Source organism: Bos taurus, chromosome 20 (genome assembly GCF_002263795.3).
Source record: "Bos taurus isolate L1 Dominette 01449 registration number 42190680 breed Hereford chromosome 20, ARS-UCD2.0, whole genome shotgun sequence".
NCBI classification, from domain to species: domain Eukaryota; kingdom Metazoa; phylum Chordata; class Mammalia; order Artiodactyla; family Bovidae; genus Bos; species Bos taurus.
Genome location: NC_037347.1, coordinates 13,851,145 through 13,872,334, shown reverse-complemented (window position 1 = coordinate 13,872,334; position 21,190 = coordinate 13,851,145). Strand labels below are relative to the sequence as shown.

General features: G+C 39.1%; 2 protein-coding genes across 4 annotated transcripts in view; one reads left to right on the top strand and one right to left on the bottom strand.

The window, feature by feature from the left end:
- Positions 1-18,679, bottom strand: part of SGTB (small glutamine rich tetratricopeptide repeat co-chaperone beta) — a 46,897-nt gene extending 28,218 nt beyond the window's left edge. Inside the window, exons 1-5 of one of the 3 annotated variants that reach the window (XM_024981366.2) lie at positions 18,406-18,679; positions 17,129-17,252; positions 9,456-9,559; positions 6,403-6,472; positions 1,950-2,049 (exon numbers count right to left, since the gene is read on the bottom strand). In XM_024981366.2, coding sequence (XP_024837134.1) covers positions 1,950-2,049; positions 6,403-6,472; positions 9,456-9,559; positions 17,129-17,228 — 374 coding nt within the window. In that variant the 5' untranslated portion in view covers positions 17,229-17,252; positions 18,406-18,679. The remainder of the gene's footprint in view (positions 1-1,949; positions 2,050-6,402; positions 6,473-9,455; positions 9,560-17,128; positions 17,253-18,405) is intronic. The other 2 variants (XM_010816731.4, NM_001192791.1) reach the window with 2 other exon arrangements.
- Positions 18,680-18,700: 21 nt separating this feature from the next.
- The window catches only part of NLN (neurolysin), a 100,671-nt gene continuing 98,181 nt past the window's right edge, over positions 18,701-21,190 (top strand). Inside the window, 1 exon segment of the mRNA NM_001033989.2 lies at positions 18,701-18,873. Within this exon segment, the coding sequence (NP_001029161.2) occupies positions 18,833-18,873 (41 nt within the window). The 5' untranslated portion in view covers positions 18,701-18,832.

Below are 21,190 nucleotides of genomic sequence, written 5' to 3'. Positions count from 1 at the left end.
ATGAAAGGACATCTTTTTTTTTTTTTTTTTTTTTGGTGTTACTTCTAGAAGGTCTTGTCAGTCTTCACAGAACTGTTCAACTTCAGCTTCTTCAGCATTAGTGGTTGGGTCATAGACTTGGATTACTTTGATGTTGAATAGTTTGCCTTGGAAATGAGCCATGATCATTCTGTTGTTTTTGAGACTGCACCCAAGAACTGCATTTTGGACTCTTTTGTTGACTGTGAGGGCTACTCCATTTCTTCTCAAGGATTCTTGCCCACAGTAGTAGATATAATGGTCATCTGAATTAAATTCAGGGTTCGAATCTGGTTCTTCTGCATTGCAGGCAGATTCTTTTACCATCTGAGCCACCAGGGAAGCCCAGACAACAAAAGGCAAACTACCAGTCACATATGCCTATTTAAATTTAAATTAATTTAAACTCATCTTAAATTCAGTTCAGTTCAGTTCAGTCACTCAGTCGTGTCCGACTCTTGGTCTTAAATTAATCAACCATTAAAATTTTAGTTTCTCTATTGCACTAGCCACATTCCCAGTGCTCAACATCTACTGCAATTAGTGGCTACTCTACTGGACAATGCAGATACAGAACATTTCCATCACTGCAGAAAGTTCTATTGGAATTTTAGTATCTAACACAGAATAATTTAGTGCAGGGAATTCATTACATAGCTAATAGAAGAGCTGAGATACCTAACAGGATGTTGTGCAGGAATCCAGAGATTAGCAACAGCAGAAAGCCACTACCATCCCTAAGACAGAACAGAGTGCACAGCCCAAAACCTAATGTCACCTGGCACAAGCTGGGACCATAGCAGATATCTTAGGTGGGAGCAGGAGACAGGAAGAGAAGCAGCCTCTGCTGGATGAAGACCCTGATGGAAAAAGAGGGGACTTCTTTTTCCCTTCTCCCTTCCTTCTGCTCTCCATTTCCTGCCAGTACCTGCATGACTGAACACAGAGGTGTGAAAGGCACCTAGGAAATGCAGACCATAGTGGTCAAACCCTTGTGAAAAAGGAAAGAACAGGGAAGGAAAGAAACAAATCTGAGGTCAAACAGCCTGAAGCCTGCCACAGATACAAATAGATAATTTAGAGGTGGGGATCCCACAAATGGCCAACATTTGAAAAATGTCCAGCCTCACCAGTAATAAAATGTAAATGACAACACTCTTAAAACAAGAGTAATATTAAATTAGTAATAATAAATACTAATTCAAATACACAGCACTGATAAGGGTGTGGTAAAAACAGATACATTCATATATCCTAGGGGAGGAAAAGAATTTTCAAATATTTTCAAAGAAGCTGAAATAATTTTGAAATTAGCATCAACAAATTTTTTAACATTTTCCATACTTTTATATACTGTTAGACCAACTGAGTACATTTCCAAGGATAGATCCAAAGTCTAGAAAATCTTAAGTCCAGAAAATAATTTTAGAAATAAAGATGTTCATTGCAGCTGTATAGTATTGGGAAAAAATGGACAACTTCAATGTCCATCAGTAGGTCAAGAGTTAAGCAAAGTAAGGTACATTCATCCATTTATTAAAAAATAGTCCTGTTCGTTTGCCAGCCACAATGAAAGGTACTGGAAATATAAAAAAGATTAGGAAGTAATAGGAGACAAATTCATATCTATTTAAATAATGTTTATGAAGGATTTAAATAAACTAAGGACATGTTTGTGATATGCCCAGTGAATAAAAGATGAACCTGAAATTGATTACACTTACATCAAACAACATATGCCAACAGGTTATTAGTAACAGCAGTTGCCTGTAAGTGGTAAATTCATGAGTTTATTTTCTCCTTCTTTATACGTTTCTAAACTTTCAAAGTTTTCTAAAGAAACAAATTTTACAGATCTATAAAAGACTCCTTCAGAGCTATTAATGTAAATGTTTAGGAACTGTAAACCTGCCGCAATCATGCTAGTTTACCTGTTACAATAATAAACTGCATTATTTGAATCCAATTCTATCGCCTGTGTGTAACAATCCACTGCAGCAGCATAATTTTCTTCTTTCATGTGATTATTGCCTAAAACAAAGTAATCAACAGGCACAGTAAGTGCAAGATACAGGAAAAAATGTAAAGTCTGGAAGATAAATTTTAATCATAAAAAATTACAGTAATACGAAGGACAATAACATGATTTTTCAGTCACACTGGAGATAAATTTTATATAGTACTGTAGAGCTGATTCGGAGAAGGCAATGACAACCCACTCCAGTACTCTTGCCTGGAAAATCCCATGGATGGAGGAGCCTGGTGGGCTGCAGTCCATGGGGTCGGACATGACTGAGCGACTTCACTTTCACTTTTCACTTTCATGCATTGGAGAAGGAAATGGCAACCCACTCCACTGTTCTTGCCTGGAGAATCCCAGGGACAGCGGAGCCTAGTGGGCTGCCGTCTATGGGGTCACACAGAGTCGGACACGACTGAAGGGACTTAGCAGCAGCAGCAGAGCTGATACTCCTTAGCCTTCAATGTGTTTGAATGATTTTGAAGTGCAGAGTCTTTCAAAAATATTAATGTTTGAATATCTTATAAAACCAGACTTCAGTAAATGAGTAAATGCTACAGTAATGATTATCTCTTGGCAAAAATCTAATCTCTTCTCACTTTCCTTATCTTCATCTCCCTCTTCCCTTTTAGAGCTGCCCAACCCTCTTCCAGGTGGACCACCCTCTACAATCTCTATCTCAGTCTGGACCTGGTTCTCCATTCCTTCCCTGTCAAAACATATACCTGCTAATGAGCAAGCCCTCCAAACATGCTGTGGGGGTAAGCTAGAAAAACTAACTGTGTCAATATGTTATTGGCAGATAGTATTTTTTTTATGTATCCTTTCCAGAGATAGATTCTTTTTTAAAGAGGATTACGGGAGATTAATTTCTAGAAAGACAGCATTTCAGATACCACAGCTAAACCCACAGGATACTGATCTTCAGGAAGGGCATCTGCAGATACATCTGGCAACAATTTAGCTACGTTAACAACTGCTCAGCAAAATAAGGGATTACCTGTGGCTATCTTCTGTACTCCATTAAACAGAAAAAAAGCGGTATGCTCACTTATAATAACCAATGCTCAAAAATGGAAATTTTTAAAACACTGGGATTAGAAGGAACGATTTATATAACAAAAGCCTCTATTATTTCTTCCAGTTATCTCTAAACTAGAAGCTCTCCTAACAGATCATTACATACTTAATGGGAGAAGAATGTAAATTTGCAGAGAACAGGAAGATTAAAGGAAAGACATCTAAAATCATACAAAAGTTACTGCAAATTTAGAAGCGGAAATGGATATAAAGAATGATTGCTAAATGGATATAAAGTGATTTCTACCTGATTTCTCTTCGGGATGAGAAAAATGTTCTTTAGTTGTGGTGATGGCTACACAACTCTGTTAATCTACTAGAACCAATGAATTCATACATGTCACAGTGTATCATGTGGTATGTTAATTACAGCTCATTAAAGCTTTTCTTTAAAAGTCAAAAAATTAATTTAAATCCCACCTTCCATAAGAAATGAGTATAAAGCCTCTAAGGAAGAGAAAAGGATTACATAGTTTTCATGATAGTAAGAAATTAACAACATTAGTACTTTAACTACTCAGTACTTAAATAGATTAGCTTGTTCTGTGTAAAAGATTTAAATTTTCTGGGTTTTGTGGATTTTCTTTTGGATCTTTGTGTCTTGGCATGACCTATCTTGGGTTGTATTAAAACCTATAGTATGTCTTTTCCCATAAGCCACATCAAGTGTATAGATACTAAAATGTATCTATATACCTATATAGACAGATAGTGATATTAACGATAAAAAGATTCAAGTCAAAAAATATTCAATATACAAAAACTCAGGACACAGATATTTGTGAAGATACCTATAACTAGGCACTGCACAGCACACTTAGACACAGTACTCTCCTGTCTCCTTTATTCCTCAAGACAGCCCTTTGAGATATGTCTTTACTTCTATAACAAGGCAGGGAATGACAGCAATGAACACTTACTGGTTTTGTCTGATCTTTTTGCAGCTTTTCAGAAGCAAAGCACACAAAAATATTTGAAAACAACCTTCTGGGAAGGTACTAGCTAGCTAGAAACCTTGATTAACACAGGTAAGTATAACATGCAGCCTGGAATAACTATGCTTGACCATCTACCACAGTCATCTGTTTTCACATGAATAGCAAAATCTGTATGACAGCTGCTTTAACTTTAGAGGTAACGTGTCTTAGATGTGACATGTCCTAGGGAAAGCAAAGGATAGGAGCTTTTGGTCAGAGGTGAAACCAGTTAAGTAATTCAGTCCACCCATGCTGCTATGGTAAATAAGCCTCACTCTGCAGCTCCTTCCAACCCTCAACTTACTAACATTCATTCTATCAAAACAAACTCAAGGAAATGCAGCCTCCCAGTGTTCTGCCATGCAGATGGAGTAAATGTGAGGGACAAAAAATAAAACTTCAGTTTGCCATTTAGTACTAGAGCTAAAGCAAGAGAGCTGCAAAAGCAAAATGTTTAGCGAAGCATATAATATTACACATCACCAAGGATTTCACACACTACAAAAGTCTAAGTGGAAGGAAAAAAAATTAGATTAAATTGCTTCAATTAGAATAATATATGAAAATGCATTTGTATCTAGATAGTTTAAATTCAGTCATTGGGGCACACTGTAATTCAAACAGCAATGAGGATCTATTACTTTATTCTATGGGTAATTTATGAAAGTCCTAATTCTAAAATTTTAAGTCACTGTAGTAATAAGATTTCTTAGAGAAAATAAAAAATTGAAAACTGAACACAGCACTTTCTAATGTAATCCAAAGAAGATAATCACACAATAGTGAAATTAAATATAGACAAAGATACAAAGACAGTGTTACTTAGGATTAAAAAAATTATCTGTCTAGGTAAGTAAATCATGGTCACACAGTATCATGGAACACTTATGCAGCCATTAAAAACACTGCTACTGCTACTGCTAAGTCACTTCAGTCGTGTCCGACTCTGTGTGACCCCATAGACGGCAGCCCACTAGGCTCCCCTGTCCCTGGGATTTTCCAGGCAAGAACACTGGAGTGGGTTGCCATTTCCTTCTCCAATGCATGAAAGTGAAAAGTGAAAGTGAAGTCGCTCAAGTCGTGTCCGACCCTCAGCGACCCCATGGACTGCAGCCTACCAGGCTCCTCCATCCATGGGATGTTCCAGGCAGGAGTACTGGAGTGGGTGCCATTGCCTTCTCCGATTAAAAACACTGATTTAGTGTAATTTATAGACCTAATAGAGAGAACCATGCTTGAAAAATGGGAAAAGCATATTCTTTTTCGTATCTACTTTTTAGACACCAACTGATTTTTTAAACAAAAACTCAACTGTCCTATTCAGAGTATGAACTAAAAAAAAAAAAAAAAAAGGCCAGAAAATAAAAACACTTTTGTACAGCTTCTGAACATCACAAATTCCCTAATAACTCTCTGCCCATTGCGCAGGGTCTTTTCCGACTCTCATTCACTGGTGAAGATCAGGACTCTGCCCTATAGCTCCTTACTAGAAATCTTATAGGCCTGACCAGGTTTGCCTCTATAGCTTAACATAACTGACCATGATGGAAAAATTGAACCCAGAGTCTCAATGCTGACTTATTTATAAAAATCAAGTATGCTTCAATAGCTTCCCTCGTGGCTCAGATGGTTAAGAATCTGCCTGCAATGTGGGAAACACTGGTTCAATCCCTGGGTCAGGAAGATCCTCTGGAGAAGGAAGTGGTTACCCACTCCAGTATTCTTGCCTGGAGAATTCCATGGACAAAGGAGCCTGGCAGGCTACAATCCATGGGGTCACAAAGAGTCAAATATGACTGAGGAACTAACACTTTCACGTTGAAGCTTTCTATAACCACTATTAGAAACTTTAATAACACAGTAATCAAACATGCTAGCTAATAAACTCTTAAGTGCCATATACATACATTAACACATGTCAAAGAATTCAAAAACACTAAATACAGGAGAGTTAAAAACAATACTGAAAACCATTTTCATGTCTTTTATTTAGCATAAAGAATTTGGGATCCTAGAGTACACATAGCAAACGCAGGTACAAGAATCACCCCTTAAGTGATTTGTTTTGCAAGTTTTCCTCACAACAGATCTGCTTCTCTTGAAACAAGCCATACTTGTATCGTTCACAAGCTATCTGTATTTCCAGGCTTCTTCCCTATCACATTCACTTCTGTTTCACAAATGCCACAAGGACGTATGACAATTCGGTCTTGGCAGTATAAACCAGAATCTGACCAGTTCATAGTCACTTTCCCTAGCACTGCAGAAACTTTTACTAAATAAATAATTTTTCTATGAAACATTTACCTTCATCTTTCAACTGGTCAGCTTTTCCCATATCTTCAGGCACTGAGTTTGAGAGAGGCAGAATGTCATTCTGCAATTAAATAAAATACAATGCATTTCATTCATAGAGTCATCCCAGAGAACTATAAGTTACAGTAATTATGACTTAACCATTATTTAGTACATCAACTATAATTTCATGTCATGAAATCTATCATCTAACTAACAGTGTTAACAAGAAATAGGGGAAAACTCCCCTCACATATGTTTATTAGAAAAATGAATATGTGGAATTTTTCCAGAAAAAAAGTGAACAACTATGAATTAATTTTTTTTACTTGCTTTCACTATATCTAGAAATCCTACTTCATGAACAAAGAATGGAATTGATAAACAAAGAATAGTAATAAAAATATGTTCAAGGGATTGTTTAGTGAAAATTCAGAAACATAGTGCTAATATTCTAAGAGAAAACCTACTAAATCAAATTCACAGGTACCAATAAAACATTTATAATATGATCCTGTTATTTAAATATATACACAAATATTCATACACATGCTGGCTGAAAATCAAACAACAGTAAGGTACACACAAAAAGTTAACAGTAGGAATATTTGGAAGTAAGATTTTTCAGTCTCTTCTTTACATCATTCCATACTGTTTAAACTTTTTAAAACAATGGTCATAAAATCCTCATAAGATAAAAAACAGTATAAGATTCCTGCTTTTAGCACCTACTATCATCCTCAAACCTCTTTTGCAATAATAACGTTCAAACCAAAGTGCTTATGAAAACTAAATAAAAATTTAGAAATGTCTTGAGTGGTAATGGAAACACAATGTATTTTTCCATTTTTGAAAGATTCTTTTTAAATTGTGTTGTTTTTAAACTTGACTCTGAAGTTAATAAATGTTTATAATTTTCAAAAAGGCATAATTTGGAGTCAATATACCTATGATTCATATTTAAAATACATTCACCATTACCTTTGTTTTGACTAAAATGGCAATAAACTTAACACTAGAAATACACTTTGTTAATTATACACAAATCTTCACAGGTACAAAATCACTATAAGGTATATAAGTTGTTCTTATTTTTTTTAATCTTTATCAATCAGTTTTTCTAAGTAAAGTTTTAACATAAAAAAGTACAGAATCAAATAGGAACATTAATAAGTAGAGATCACTACTTAAAATTGACTGTTTCAGCTCCTCAGGATGTAAGTGTAGTTCAAAGATGCATTGTTGCCCTGCAGTACTTGCTTTTAGAGTTCCTTCCATTTCAGATCTCCTAACAAGCCTAGGCAGTTTATGTGTGAAAAAGTGACTCTGGGGGGTCAAAAAATGGCATATTGAAAAATGGGTTATAGTCCATTCTGTCTTCTAAATCCTTCTGAATGATATTAATGAAATTGCCACAGTTCCACAACTTTGAAAATTAATTCTCATATTCATGAAAACATTTGAGCAGTAAACAATGTGAGGACACGTATTATCTACTTTATATAGAAGGAAAGAATCCATTTAGTATATAAACTTAATTGGGGAGGAAAGCAGTATCCTAAAAATAAACTGTCCAACATAACAACCAAGTACAATTGGAACCGCAGTGATTTCTCTAATTGTAACAGTCTTGCTGCTGCTTCAAACAAGTTTTAGACTTTCTCTGCCACACCCTGCTAACAGACACCTACACAAGGAAGTCACACCTGTTAATAGGACTGTGAAAGGACTGATACCACAAATAACCCCATGTAGATATACTATGGAGCTGGTTTTAAGAAACTATATATTTAAAATAGTAAGCAACAAATTTTTACAAGTAAATCCAATCAGAAATAGAAAAAAAAAAAAAGCTCTATTCAAACAGAATGTAAAAATCAATCTGAGTTTCCTGGGAAGAAAAATAGTTTTGATCTCTTCAGTACATCTCTTCAGTGATGACAGGAGCAAAAAGAGTGAGCAAATCCAAGCTCTGTCTCAAGCACAAGCCTCTTCTGCACGTTGGAGTAAAGGTCAGCCCTGCCGCTGCCATGCCCAGCCTCTGAAATAGGGCTCCCAGAAGAGGCCGTGAGCCCAGACAGCGAAAGAACCACAGAAACCAAAGAGAAGAAAAGCACCACAGAGACATGCCACTAGCTCCTTACATCTTCTCAGATGATTGGAATTCATCTATTTGATGAATTAATGTGTAACTGTATTATCCTTTTTCCAAGTATAAAAGGAGGAAGCAGCTTACTGCCAAATCACCATTTTCAATGCAACTCTAAGGACCTCTTCCCAGTGAATTCTACAAACAGTGTGTGTGGTATTCTCAGCAATGTCCCTGCCAGGCTGAAGATACCCTGAATGTTTCAGCTCCTCTCCTGAGTTCCTCAATCTGTACTGAAGCTTGAATACACAGTGAGAATACTAAATGAGATTCACGTGGCACCAAAATGTAATGAAAAATTACATGGGAGGTCCTGCTGGGGCCCTAAACTCACCAACCTTAAGGTTTTTCAATCTTTTCATCCATATTTCCTGAAAAGGTCAGAAACCAGAGAGCATGTAAACAGTCCCAGGGAGCAGGGATCGGCATCCTTGGATTTCAGTCTTGGCTTTGCACACTGACCACAGACCCTTTCCCTGTTTAAAGAGCCCCATTAATGGCCAAATTTGCTAAAAAATCTGTCTCAAAATGATGATGCCTCTTTTATACAGTTTCTTCCTAAACATTAAGATTTTTATTTTTAATTTGTATTTCACATTTTAGGGGAACATTAATTCAGATGTCAGAAATTTAAAAACACCCAAATACTATAAAAGACTTAAGAAGTCAATTAAGATATATCATTAAATATAAAAGAAGGTGAGACGATGAGTAGAGTTACTAACATGAAAATCTAATGCACATTAAAAGTTACATTTTTAGGTCCCAAATCATATCCATGTGGACCAACTATCTTATTTATACCCAGGAAGAAGTTAGTTACCTAAGCCTGGCCCCTCAAATATTAACAATCCAACATAATACTGTAGTCACACTTAGATAATCCCATACTGATGAGAAAAGGATGCACGCTTACCTTACAGAAGGAATTTGTGAACATTTCTGTCAAAGGCTGTGAAACTGCGAGATGTGTGTCTTCTGCACTGATTTTAAAAACTGTCTCCAAACACTGAATTGCAACTTGAAATAAATTTTAATAGTGAAAAAAAATTAGCAATCTAAAAAAAGAAACTTTTTTTTTTTTTTCTGGTAGAAATCTGCACTCTGCAATCTGTGGTAATTCAGCATTTTGATCACAGAACATAAGGAAAACTAAACGGTTCAGCTGCATAGAGATTTCTGTTTATAGACCAGCTACTGAGGGAAGACAACTTGGCTTCTTTTTCTTCACTTTAAGAAGAATGTTACCTAGAATATAATTTCTCAATATGTGTATTACATCATATTCTTTTTAAAGCAAGTCATTAACAACATATTCCCCATTACCAATATCTTAAATAAAACTTAAAAAAACTATTTTTTAATGTGAAAAATAGAATTCTCAATCTGATTAAAAATAGTAAGAGACATAGTCTCTGGCATGTAGGAACTGCTAAATATTATCCTGATGTACTTACTTAGGTGAAGATAGTTTGGCTTTTAAAAACTCATTCAGGTATGCAAATTTACCAAGCACCTGCTATGTGCAAGGTGCTCTTATAAGGTGGCAGAGATACAACAGTTAGCACAAAAATCACAACCCACATGATGAAGCTTACCCTTAATAGAAGGAGGCGGACAAACACAACTGTTTGTTTTTAAACCACTCTACTGAAGCATGATTGACATATAAGAAAGTGCACATTTTAATGAGCTTGTCCCCTTTACTGGTGTGTTTGTGTGTGTTAAGAACACTTAACACAAGATCTACCCTCTTATCAAATTTTTAAAATTTATTTCTAATTAGAAGATAATTGATTTACAATATTGTGTTGGTTTTTGCCACACAACAACATGAATCAGCCAAAAGCATTCACATGTCCCCTCCCTCTGGAACCTCCCTCCCACCCCCGATCCCAGCCCACCCCCGTATATTGTCACAGAGCACCAGGTTGAGCTCCCTGTGTTATATAGCAACTTTCCACTAGCTGTCTATTTTACATATGGAAATATACATGTTTCAATGCTACTCTCTCAATTTGTCCCACCCTCTCCTTCCTCTGCTGTGTCCACAAGTCTGTTCATGTCTGTCTCTATTCCTGCCCTGCAAATAGATTCATCAGTACCAATTTTCTAGGCTCCATATATATGCAACATTTGTTTTCCTCTTTCTGACTTACTTCACTCTGTACAACAGGGTTCATCCACCTCACTAGAAGTGACTCAAAGTTGTTCCTTTTTATGGCTGACTCTCTTACCAAATTTTAAGTACAATCCAGTTAGCCCTCTGCTGAATAGATCTCCAGAACGTATTTATTTAGTATAGCTGAAACACTGTACCCTTTGACCATTACTTCCCCATTTGCTCATACCCCAGCACTGGCAACCACCACCGTGCCCTCTATTTTTACGCATTTGACTGTTTTAGATTCCACATTAAAGTAAGCACAGTTGTTTTAATAAGTAAATTTGCTGCCAAAATGTTTAGTGTTCAACACTAACACATATTTAGAGAGACATATGGTTTAGTAAAAAAAAAAAGCCACCACAGCCTTGGAACTCAGGACTCTCATCATTATTAATCCAGAAAATAAAAATCTAATAACCTGGGTACAACGATTTATCTCACTTTTACCTCGATTCTCATTTATGAAACAGGAATTATTACATATGGTCCTCCTTTCAGGAATAAATCATAAAAATCTAGAGAGACTCTGTATACAAGTTTGCTCCACTCTTACACCAAACAGTAAGAGTCTGAGACTGATGATGATAAGGACAAGCAAAGAATTCTATTCAATGATACCACATCCCATCTATAAAGCACCTTATACTAAAGCTTCCATATGCCAAACACCTGCCATCACCACTTCTAATTCTTTTGACACATCTATTAGATGAAGGGGAAAAGAACTCCACCTATTAGAAATTAAGATACAGACTAACTAGGATGCCCAGGATCACTGGATTTCATTCATCAGTTCAATTCAGCAAATATTTATTGAGCACCTATCATGTCTCAGGCCCTTTTTATATAACAGTGAACAGAAAAAACTCCTGACCTCTCAGGGCTGTCATTCTACTGGGACATGGAGAAAAAGACTGTAAACAAAAAATGATAAAAAAGTAGAGCAGGGCAAAAAGGATGGGAATGCAGAAGGCAGAGGAGGGAAGCGGGCTCCAGGTTTAATGGAGTGCTCAGCGAAGGCCTCATTCAGAAAAGAGGACCTGGAGATGGGGATATTACCGTTATCCAGGGGAAGAACATGCTAGGCAGAGAAAACAGATGTAACAAAAGTCTTTATTTATTTATTTGATATGGACCATTTTAAAGTCTTTGTTGAATTAGTTACAACATTGCTTCCATTTTATGTTTTGGTTTTTTGGCCCCGAGATATGTGGGGATCCCAGCTTCCAAATCCGGGATCAACCCACACCCCCTGCAGTGGAGGGTAAAGTCTTAACCACTGTACCACCAGAGAAGTCCCTGCAAAAGCCTTTAGGAAAGAGGATTTGGTGCATTCAGAGTGAGAAAGCTAATTTGACTAAAGCCAAGTGAGAAAGAGAAGGAGTCTACAAACTGACATAGATCTGACATAGTCTGTTTTAAAGGATCACTGGTGGCTGCATTAAGAAGAGTCAATGAAGCAGCAAATATAGAAGCAGAGAGACTAGTTAGAGGCCATCACTGTAAATAAGTACTTAGTTCTATCCATAGGTAATATTGGTGGAGGTGGGAAAATGTCAAGATATATTTGGAAGGGACAGCCAACAGGATTTACTGAATAATTAGATGCAGCGTCTAAGAGAGAAGAGTTCACAATGATAAGAAAACTTTTAGCCTAAGCAACTGAAAAGATGGAATTAGGGAACTGAGTTAGGGAAGTTGTGAAATAAAACAGATTTTGGGTGGGAGGAGTTCAGTTTTGGAAATATTCAACTTGAGATGCCTGTTAGACATACAAATGAAGATAGCTAGTAGGCAGCTGGATGTAGAAGCCTGGAGTTCAGAAGAAAGGTCTGGGCTGAGGGTATACATTTGACAGATATCAACATATTAAAAAAGGATACTTAAAGCCAAGAGGCTGAACTATAACACCAGCAAAGTGAGTGCAGATAATGAAGAGAAGAAGATCAAGCACTGGGCCCTGGATATATCCAGGGATCAAACCCAGGTCTCCCGCACTGCAGCCCGATTCTTTACCAGCTGAGCCACCAGGGAAGACCAAGGATACTGGAATGGGTAGCCTATTCCTTCTCCAGGGGATCTTCCCAACCCAGGATCAAACCAGGGTCTCCTGCATTGCAGGCAGATTCTTTACCAGCTGAGCTACCAGTATATTCCATATACTAGTATACTAGTATATTCCAGGTCAGGGGAAAGAAGAAGAATCAGCAAAGGAGACAGAAAAAGAGCATACAATGAGATCAGAAGAACACCAAGAAGAGTATGAGGTATCCTGGAAGCCAAGAGAATAAAGCATAAGGAGGGAGAGGGAATGAGGGAGCCATCATCAATTTTATCAGAGACTGCTAAGGGAGATGAAGACTGAAAACTGACCACTTGAACTACATACCACAGAAATCACTGACGACATTGATGAGAACCGTATGAGTGGACAGATGGAGGCAAAAGCCTATCTGAGGTGAGTTTAAGAAAGGACAGGAGAGGAATTGCAGAAAGCAAGTACAGACAATTCTTTCAAAAGTTTTTCCAGCAAAAGGGAGACAAAAAACGTAGGCACTAGTTCAGTGGGGAAAGGGGTGGGCAGTAGTATGCCAAGAGTAATTAGTTACTGGTTTTGATTTTTTAAGAAGGGAGAAAGTTTATATTCTGATGGAAATGATCTAGAAGAGACTGAAAATTTGCTCATGTAAGTCAAGGAGGGTAAAATAACTACAGTGAGAGCCTGGAGTGGGACAGACAGGATGAGATCAGGTCTGCAGGTAGAGGGGTTTCATTTAGAAAGGACAATGGATAGTTCATCTGTGGTGTCCTGGGCTTCTGTGACAGAAGGTCTGGAGATTGGGACGTTCAAGATCAAGATGCCAGGAGATTCGATGTCTGGTGAGGACCTGCTTCCTGGTTCACAGACAGCACCTTCTTCCTTTGCCCTTACATGGGAGAAAGAGTGAGGGAATTCTCTGGCGGCACTAACCCCAGTCACGAGGAGCCCACTTAATACCATCACACTGGGCATTAGGTCTCAACACAAATATTTACTCCACAGTATATGGTAATAGGCAGACAGAGTATGTGTGTATCAATGGGGGTGGCAGGTAGACGGAGCAGAGGGAGTCTATGGAATGTTCTTATTACTTCAATTTCTTGATGGAATAAGAAGCAAGGACATCAACAAAAAATGAGTACAAGGGAGAAGATTTGCAGTTTTGAGAAGGCATGAAAAAGTGTTAAAGTGGTCATCTAGGAGAGCACAAATGTGAATGCACTTGGAACAGAGGGCAGCATTAAAGGTTCACTTGAGGCTTGTGGTCATGAATTCAAAGTAGGACTAGTCAGTAAGGTTGTGCATCATCCCATCTATACACAGTCACAGAGATAGGGGCATGGAGTAGGTGGAGGGTTGGATTTAAACAAGGTAGGGTTTTGCAAGAAAGGGAACCATATACACCAGTGTGATTATAATGATCAACCATGGACTTTAAGCTGGGGGAGTGAAGTAAGTCAGAAAGAGAAAAACAAATATTGTATATTAACACACATATATGAAATCTAGAAAAAATGTTACTGATGAACCTATTTGCAGGGCAGGAACAGAGACATAGATACAGAGAATGGACTTGTGACCTGGGGTGGAGAAGGAGAAGTTGGAACAAACTGAGAGAGTAGCAGTGACATACACACACTGCTGCTGCTGCTGCTGAGTCGCCTCAGTCGTGTCTGACTCTGTGTGACCCCATAGACGGCAGCCCTCCAGGCTCCCCTGTCCCTGGGATTCTCCAGGCAAGAACACTGGAGTGGGTTGCCATTTCCTTCTCCAATGCATGAAAGTGAAAAGTGAAGGTGAAGTCGCTCAGTTGTGTCCGGCTCTTCGCGACCCCATGGACTGCAACCCACCAGGCTCCTCTGTCCATGGGATTCTCCAGGCAAGAGTACCAGAGTGGGTTGTCAGTGCCTTCTCCAATATACACACTACCATGTGTAAAATAAATAGCTAGTAAGAACCTATATAGCACAGGGAGCTCAGCTCAGTGCTCTGTGATGACCTAGATGGCGGGGGTGGGGGTGGGAGGGAGGCTCAAGAGAGAGTGGAGATATATATATACATATGGCTGACTCACATTGCTGTACAGCAGAAATTAACACAACATTGTAAAGCAATTATATTCCAATAAAAAAATAAAGCAAAAAAAAGAAGAGGGGTGTGGAAAGGTAAGGGATCAACAGTGTGGAGGTATTGGTAGGGTCAAAGAACTGATGGAGTATGAATTCTGTAAGGAGTGAGTTGGAAAAACAGGCAGTGGAAGTGAAATGTTTAAGACAGAGTTTATGGAGAATAACAACAACATGGCCTAGGGAAGAGTTTCTCAACCTTGGCAACTGATATTTTAGACTAGACAACTCTTTATTGTTAGGGTCCATCTTGAGCATCTGTGGTATCTTTATGTGTGACCGTTACCAACTAGATGTCAGTAGTACCAGCCCCACTCCCATCATATCAATCAAAATATCTCTGCTGCTGCTGCTAAGTCGCTTCAGTCGTGTCCGACTCTTCGAGACCCCATGGACTGCAGCCTACCAGGCACCTCCGCCCATGGGATTTTCCAGGCAAGAGTACTGGAGTGGGGTGCCATCGCCTTCTCCGCAAAATATCTCTAGATACTACAAAATCACCCCAAGCTCTCTAGATACTATACAAGCACACCAAACTGAGAACCACTGGTCTAGGTTATGACCAAGCAAGTGAGTGGTGAGATCACTGAAGTAGAGAAGGTCAAGGAACTTAGTGGGAGAGAACTGGAAGCATTATGAATGAATGTATTACAATCGTCAAGAATCAAGACAGGATAGTGTTAGAGAGACAGTGAGCAGGAGCCACAATAGTCAAAACACGAAGCAGATGTCAGCAGATGACAATTAACAGGACTGGGTGACACAATCAGATGACAAAGTTCAAAGCTGATGATAATACACTAGCTTCCCTGTAGTGGTAAAGCTACTATGAGAACTCAGGCTCCTCTCCGAGAGCTTTTTTAAATGCCTAGAAGGTGGGCAGACATTAGCACATGATTTTATGTTCAATTAAATTAGACTCACTGAGTCAAAAATAGGGGTCGGTCAAAAACAATTGGCACCATTTCTGACTGCCATATATAACACACAGCTGAAGACACATATTTTTGGCTGAATACTATCCTCAAAATAGGACACAACATCTTGGTTTTTTAAAAAAATTTACTTTTTTTTTTAAATTTTCTTTCAGGCCCTTAAAAGTATTATACTGCCTTTGATGAGAAAACAAACATCTTTAATTAAATGATTCCATTATCTGTTTGCTACAGAGGAACTATAAACAACATTTTCCTTAGATAACCAGTCGCCTTTATCTTCACATGGTCTAACAACCAAGGAGGACAAAAAGACCTTAATGGACTGATTGCAATCTCCAACTGCGAGTCACAAGCTCCTCTCACTGCCACCTGGAAAGATTATCTCACCAGACTGCAAGCAGATTTAGAGCAAATGCTCAATTTTCATCCCCACTTCCTAAAGCATATTCACAGGGGAAGTACTTGTTGAAATTAATAGATGTGTCCCTCTTTATAGGAGAAACAGCTCAAGATGGAAAATTCAAATTGTACTGTTATGTATTAAATTCTCCCCAATGCACTATCTTATTGAAATAATTAAGTCTTTAGGCCACAAGGAAGCTGGCTCACTGAACCTCCACGAACCCATCTGCAGAATTCTATCTTCTTACAGTTATACTGAATTTAAATTTTCTAATGCATAAGCATGAAGCAGAAAGATGGTGTCAAGGAAACATGTGATATCGTCCAAGTCCTGCTCAACTTTACAGATTACCAAATCTAATATTTAAAGCTAACATAAAACAAGGGTGATATCCTCTTATTTCAAGTCCCCCAGTAGGAAGTTATCAGAGATTAATAGTTATTAGACTTTTGCATAGTACTTTAATAATGACTAAGGTGTTTTCAGATATTGATTCTAAACTGGATGCTTTTCTATTAAAAGAGAGGATCTTCAGAGTAAGAACCAGGATTTAAATCTCAGCTTTGTCACATATTAGCTGTGTTAGATTAATCTATCGTGTTTCACTTACTTCTCTGTTGAATGGGGATAATAACGAACTTAACAGTTACCATGGATAAAAATTTCTCTATAAGATGAATAGCATAGTTCTGACACATAATAGTTGTTCAATAAAGAAACAAAAGTCCTCTTATCTTGTTGTTAACTAGAAAAAAAAAAAAAGCCTCAGAGGATAAAAACATTACACCATAAGGTCTCTCTTCTTGAAAAATCAAGATATTCTGATTTTGAAACAACAGATCATAAAGTCAGACTTATAGTATTTTTAGTCTTTATAATCATAACACAAATGAACACAGAGAACAGGTGCCTACCTTCCAAACTTTCTTGCTCATCTGAGGTATAAGCATCCATCTGACTTTGTTCCCGTAAGAAACGAATAACTGCATAAACTAGGTGCTTGATGGATGACATGTTTAAAGCTTAAACTTTTCCTTGATAAGAAAAAGGAAAACACTGAACTAAGTAATTTTAAAGAAGCAGTGAAGAAGATTATAAATCACAAAGGTCATAAATTACACTAAAGGTAAAAAGCAAAAGCCTGTATTACTTTCACTCCTTTCTTTTAAAGTCAAGAGAGCACAAAATATTGATATGGTAATGTATGACATTTTCATTTACACCTAGGAATATTAGGTTATGTTAAAACTTGCAAAAGTAAATTTTTTCTCAAAACATGTACAACATAAGCTTAGATTCTCACTGAACAGCTCACTATATCTTAACAGTTTATATGGTAGGTATCTAGATAAGCATAGGGGTACAGATACAGAAATCCCCAAAAGGCTTTAGTACTATTTTGAGGGAGATTTCATACTGCTGACTCAGAAGCTGATCCACCCAGGGCATCTTCCTTTATTTCATGAGATTTTTTTTTCAAATGAATGCATAATTTACAGTCCACCTACTTTTGTAGGTGGAGACAGTTACCGGATGAGGAAATTTATTAGTGAAAGGTTGTTCAACCATTGAGGGTCATTTTTAATAAAAATGGCATTTCTATTCAATCAACAGACATGTCAGATAATTATTGCCCGAGTCGATGGATACTACAAGCCGACCAATGCTCTCTGCAGTAGCTGTGCTCTCGTGGACAGACTGGAAGCTCCGGGTCATGTTCATTCACATGGAATACTATCGCATCCAAACAGTGGCGCAGGGCCAGATGGCATTAATGGCTTATTTCCACTAAATCGCATCATCCATCTGTTCCCCAGGTTCCCTAATTCAAAGCCAGGGTGTGGTACCCACCGCGAGGACGTTTACTACTCGGTGCTTATTTTAAAAGAGAGCCCAGCTTATAGGCCACGGGATTACAAATCCTAAATAAGGACCCAGGGCAGAAGGGTGCAAAAAGAATGGGGAGGGGGAGAGGGGACGCGAGGCAAAATGAAGTCCAACCTCCTCCAGGCTTCTCCCCATTCCTCTCCCCGGAGCCCCCATTCCTCTCCCCGGAGCACATCGACCTCCTTCTCCCTCCCTTCGTTACCCAGGCCTCGCCTTAGCCTCAACAGCGATTGCTGCGGGTGAGCCGTGCAGGCCCGGACTGGGGCGACGGGAGACGCACCCTTCCCACACAGAAGCCCCTTACCAGGGAAGAGGATGCGAAACGGTGGCAGCGGCCCGAGGGCGTCCGTAAGTGTGTCCGCCTGCCCCCTGGTTCTCCGGGCTTCAGCCTGGCTCGGGAGCGCAGCACCGCCGCCAGAGGTGGCCCAAACTTCCCCGGCTCCCAGACCGCCGCCGCCCCTCAGCCCACCTTTCGCTGCGCTTGGCTCCGGGCCGCCGTCTAGCCAGAACCGCCCCCGGGGCGGTGCGAGACGCATGGGGCGGAGCCGGGGCGGGGCTGAATTGGGCGCCAGCGTGGGGCTGCCGCACGTGGGAGGGTTCAGGCCCAGCTGGCAGCCGCAGCCACGGTTGCCTCCTGCGCTAGGCCACTGCACCGCTTCCCGGCGCCCGGCCACCCTCACCCCCAGACCGGAGGACAACGCGCCCGCAGCCCTTCGCCTCCCGGCTCTCCCATGATCGTTCAGTGTCTTTTGGCTGTGCGAGGCCTCCACAGGTACCTCCCGTGCGCGGGCTAACCTTGACCGTGGGCGGGGGTCTTCTGCCTGGTCAGTGCCAGGTGCCCCGGGCCCAGCCTTTCCCAGCGGCACCCCTACGACGCTCCTGGAACCTTCCCTCCCCATCGCCCTCTTGGTCTACCCCAAGGGACACCTGGCGCGGGAACGTGGGGCCACCTTTCCTTTCCCTTTGTTTGGGACTGCCTTGACTGCAAGCAGTCAGACTGGTCAGAGGCCCGGCCCGAAGGAGTGCAGAAAGATGATGGGAATAAAATCGTTGGACTTTGACCCCCATCCGGAACTGCAGACCTGTCGTTAAAAGTGAGGGCAGCTGTAGACTCAGATAACAATTCTCATTTACTCCTCGTGTGCATCGTTGGCACACAGATCGTTTAACATCCACGCAGAATGGAATCGCTATAATTTTGCTGCTTATTTCTGTCCATGCTTTCTAATTTCCTTTTCATTTACTTCTTCCGTATAACACATTGTGCTTCTTGCCGGGGCTACTTGACATGGCCCAAAATGGAGGAAAAGATTGCTTGGACACGGTTTGGGCAGCTTCAGCGCTGTTTTGGATAGATTACTTAGCGCCTAACCACACCCCTCTGCAATAGACTAGTAGCAAGATGGTGAGTGAGAGAATGAAATTCTTTTCCCCGCTGCGACGGATGGAGTGGTTTTCAGAAACAATGAGATTATCACCCGCATTCCCAAATCTAGCTTTCAACTGAAAATCCGAATGAAGAACCAACAGAAAAAGGTAGATCCTTATAAAACCACTTTAGAACGTAGCAATCAGCATGTAAGCTTTTTAACAGTTTTCTGTTGTACGTTGCCACTCATGCTGATGAGTCTTTATAGTTTTGGTGCATTGGGAACCATAAAATAAACATAAAGAGTTCATGTGATTATTTTGGCCATATTTCAATCTGTCCTTTTAGTCTGCAGGCTGTAGGTGGTAGAGCTGTCAAATTAAGCTATACCAGCAAATGAGGAAATGTAATACAGGTGTAAGAAGAAAGAATAAATTTCATATAAGACAGTAATTCTCAAACTTTTTAGTCTCAGGATCTCTTTACCACTCAAAAATTACTGAGGACCTAAGAACTTCTGTTTATATGGGTTATATCTTTCCATCTTTACTGTATTAGAAATGAAACCAGGGAGATTTAAAAGTATTTATTTGTTTCTTTTTAAACAGTATTACATTTGTTACATGCCTAAGATTTTTAATGAAAAATGACCATTTTCCAAAATGTTCCTAAAAAAATCAGTGAGAAGGGTGACATTATGGATTTTTTTCCTTGGGTTTGTGTGTGTGTGTGTGGTAAAATATAGATAAAATTTACCATTTTAATCATCTTTAGGTACATAATTCAGGGGCATTGAGTGCATTCACATTGTTATGTAACCATCGCCACTGTTCATCTCCAGAACTTTTTTATTATTCCAAACTGAAACTCTGCATGGGGATTAAACAATAACTTTTCATTATCCCCTCTTCCAGTCTCTGGTAATCACTATTCTCTCTCCCTCTTTGAATGTGACTATTTTAGGTTCTTCATACTAGTGGAATCTTAGAATATGTGTTCTTCTGGGACTGGCTTATTTCTCTCAGCAATGTGCCTTTAACCTTCATCCATGTCGTAGCATGTGTCAGAATATCCTTTTTTAAGGCAGAATACATTCTGTAGTACGGATATACCACGTTTTATTTGTCCAGTTGTCCATCCATGGACATTGGGTTGTTTCTACTTTTCGGCTATTTGGAATAATGCTGCCGTGATCGTTGGTGTGCACACATCTGTACAGTGTCTACTTTCAGTTCTCCAGAATGTGTGCCTAGAAGGGGGATTACTGAATCATATGGTAATTTTATGTTTAATTTTTGAGGAACCAGCATACTATTTTCCACAGCAGCTATACCATTTTACACTCCTTTGGCAAAGCATAAGAGTTCTAGTTTCTTCGCATCTTCATCAACACTTATTTTCTGTTTTGCTTTTAAAAAAAAAAAGAACCATCCTAGGAGTGGCACTGTTTTGTACTTTTGCAAAACAAATGTATGACTTAATAGAAGATAGCTGGATTCTTACATCTGCTTCCTTCCACATTTTTTCTGTTGTACTGGTTTTTTTGGTTTAAGAAAATTGAGAAAATCCCACCCATCATATGTAGTTGTAAAAAGAGAAGTATTTTAATAGACTTTTTTAGATAATCATGGATATTCTTTGATATTACATCAGAGTTTGACAAGTGGTAGGATGGTTACAATGTGAAACATGAAACTATCAATGTACTTTTTTTACTGTT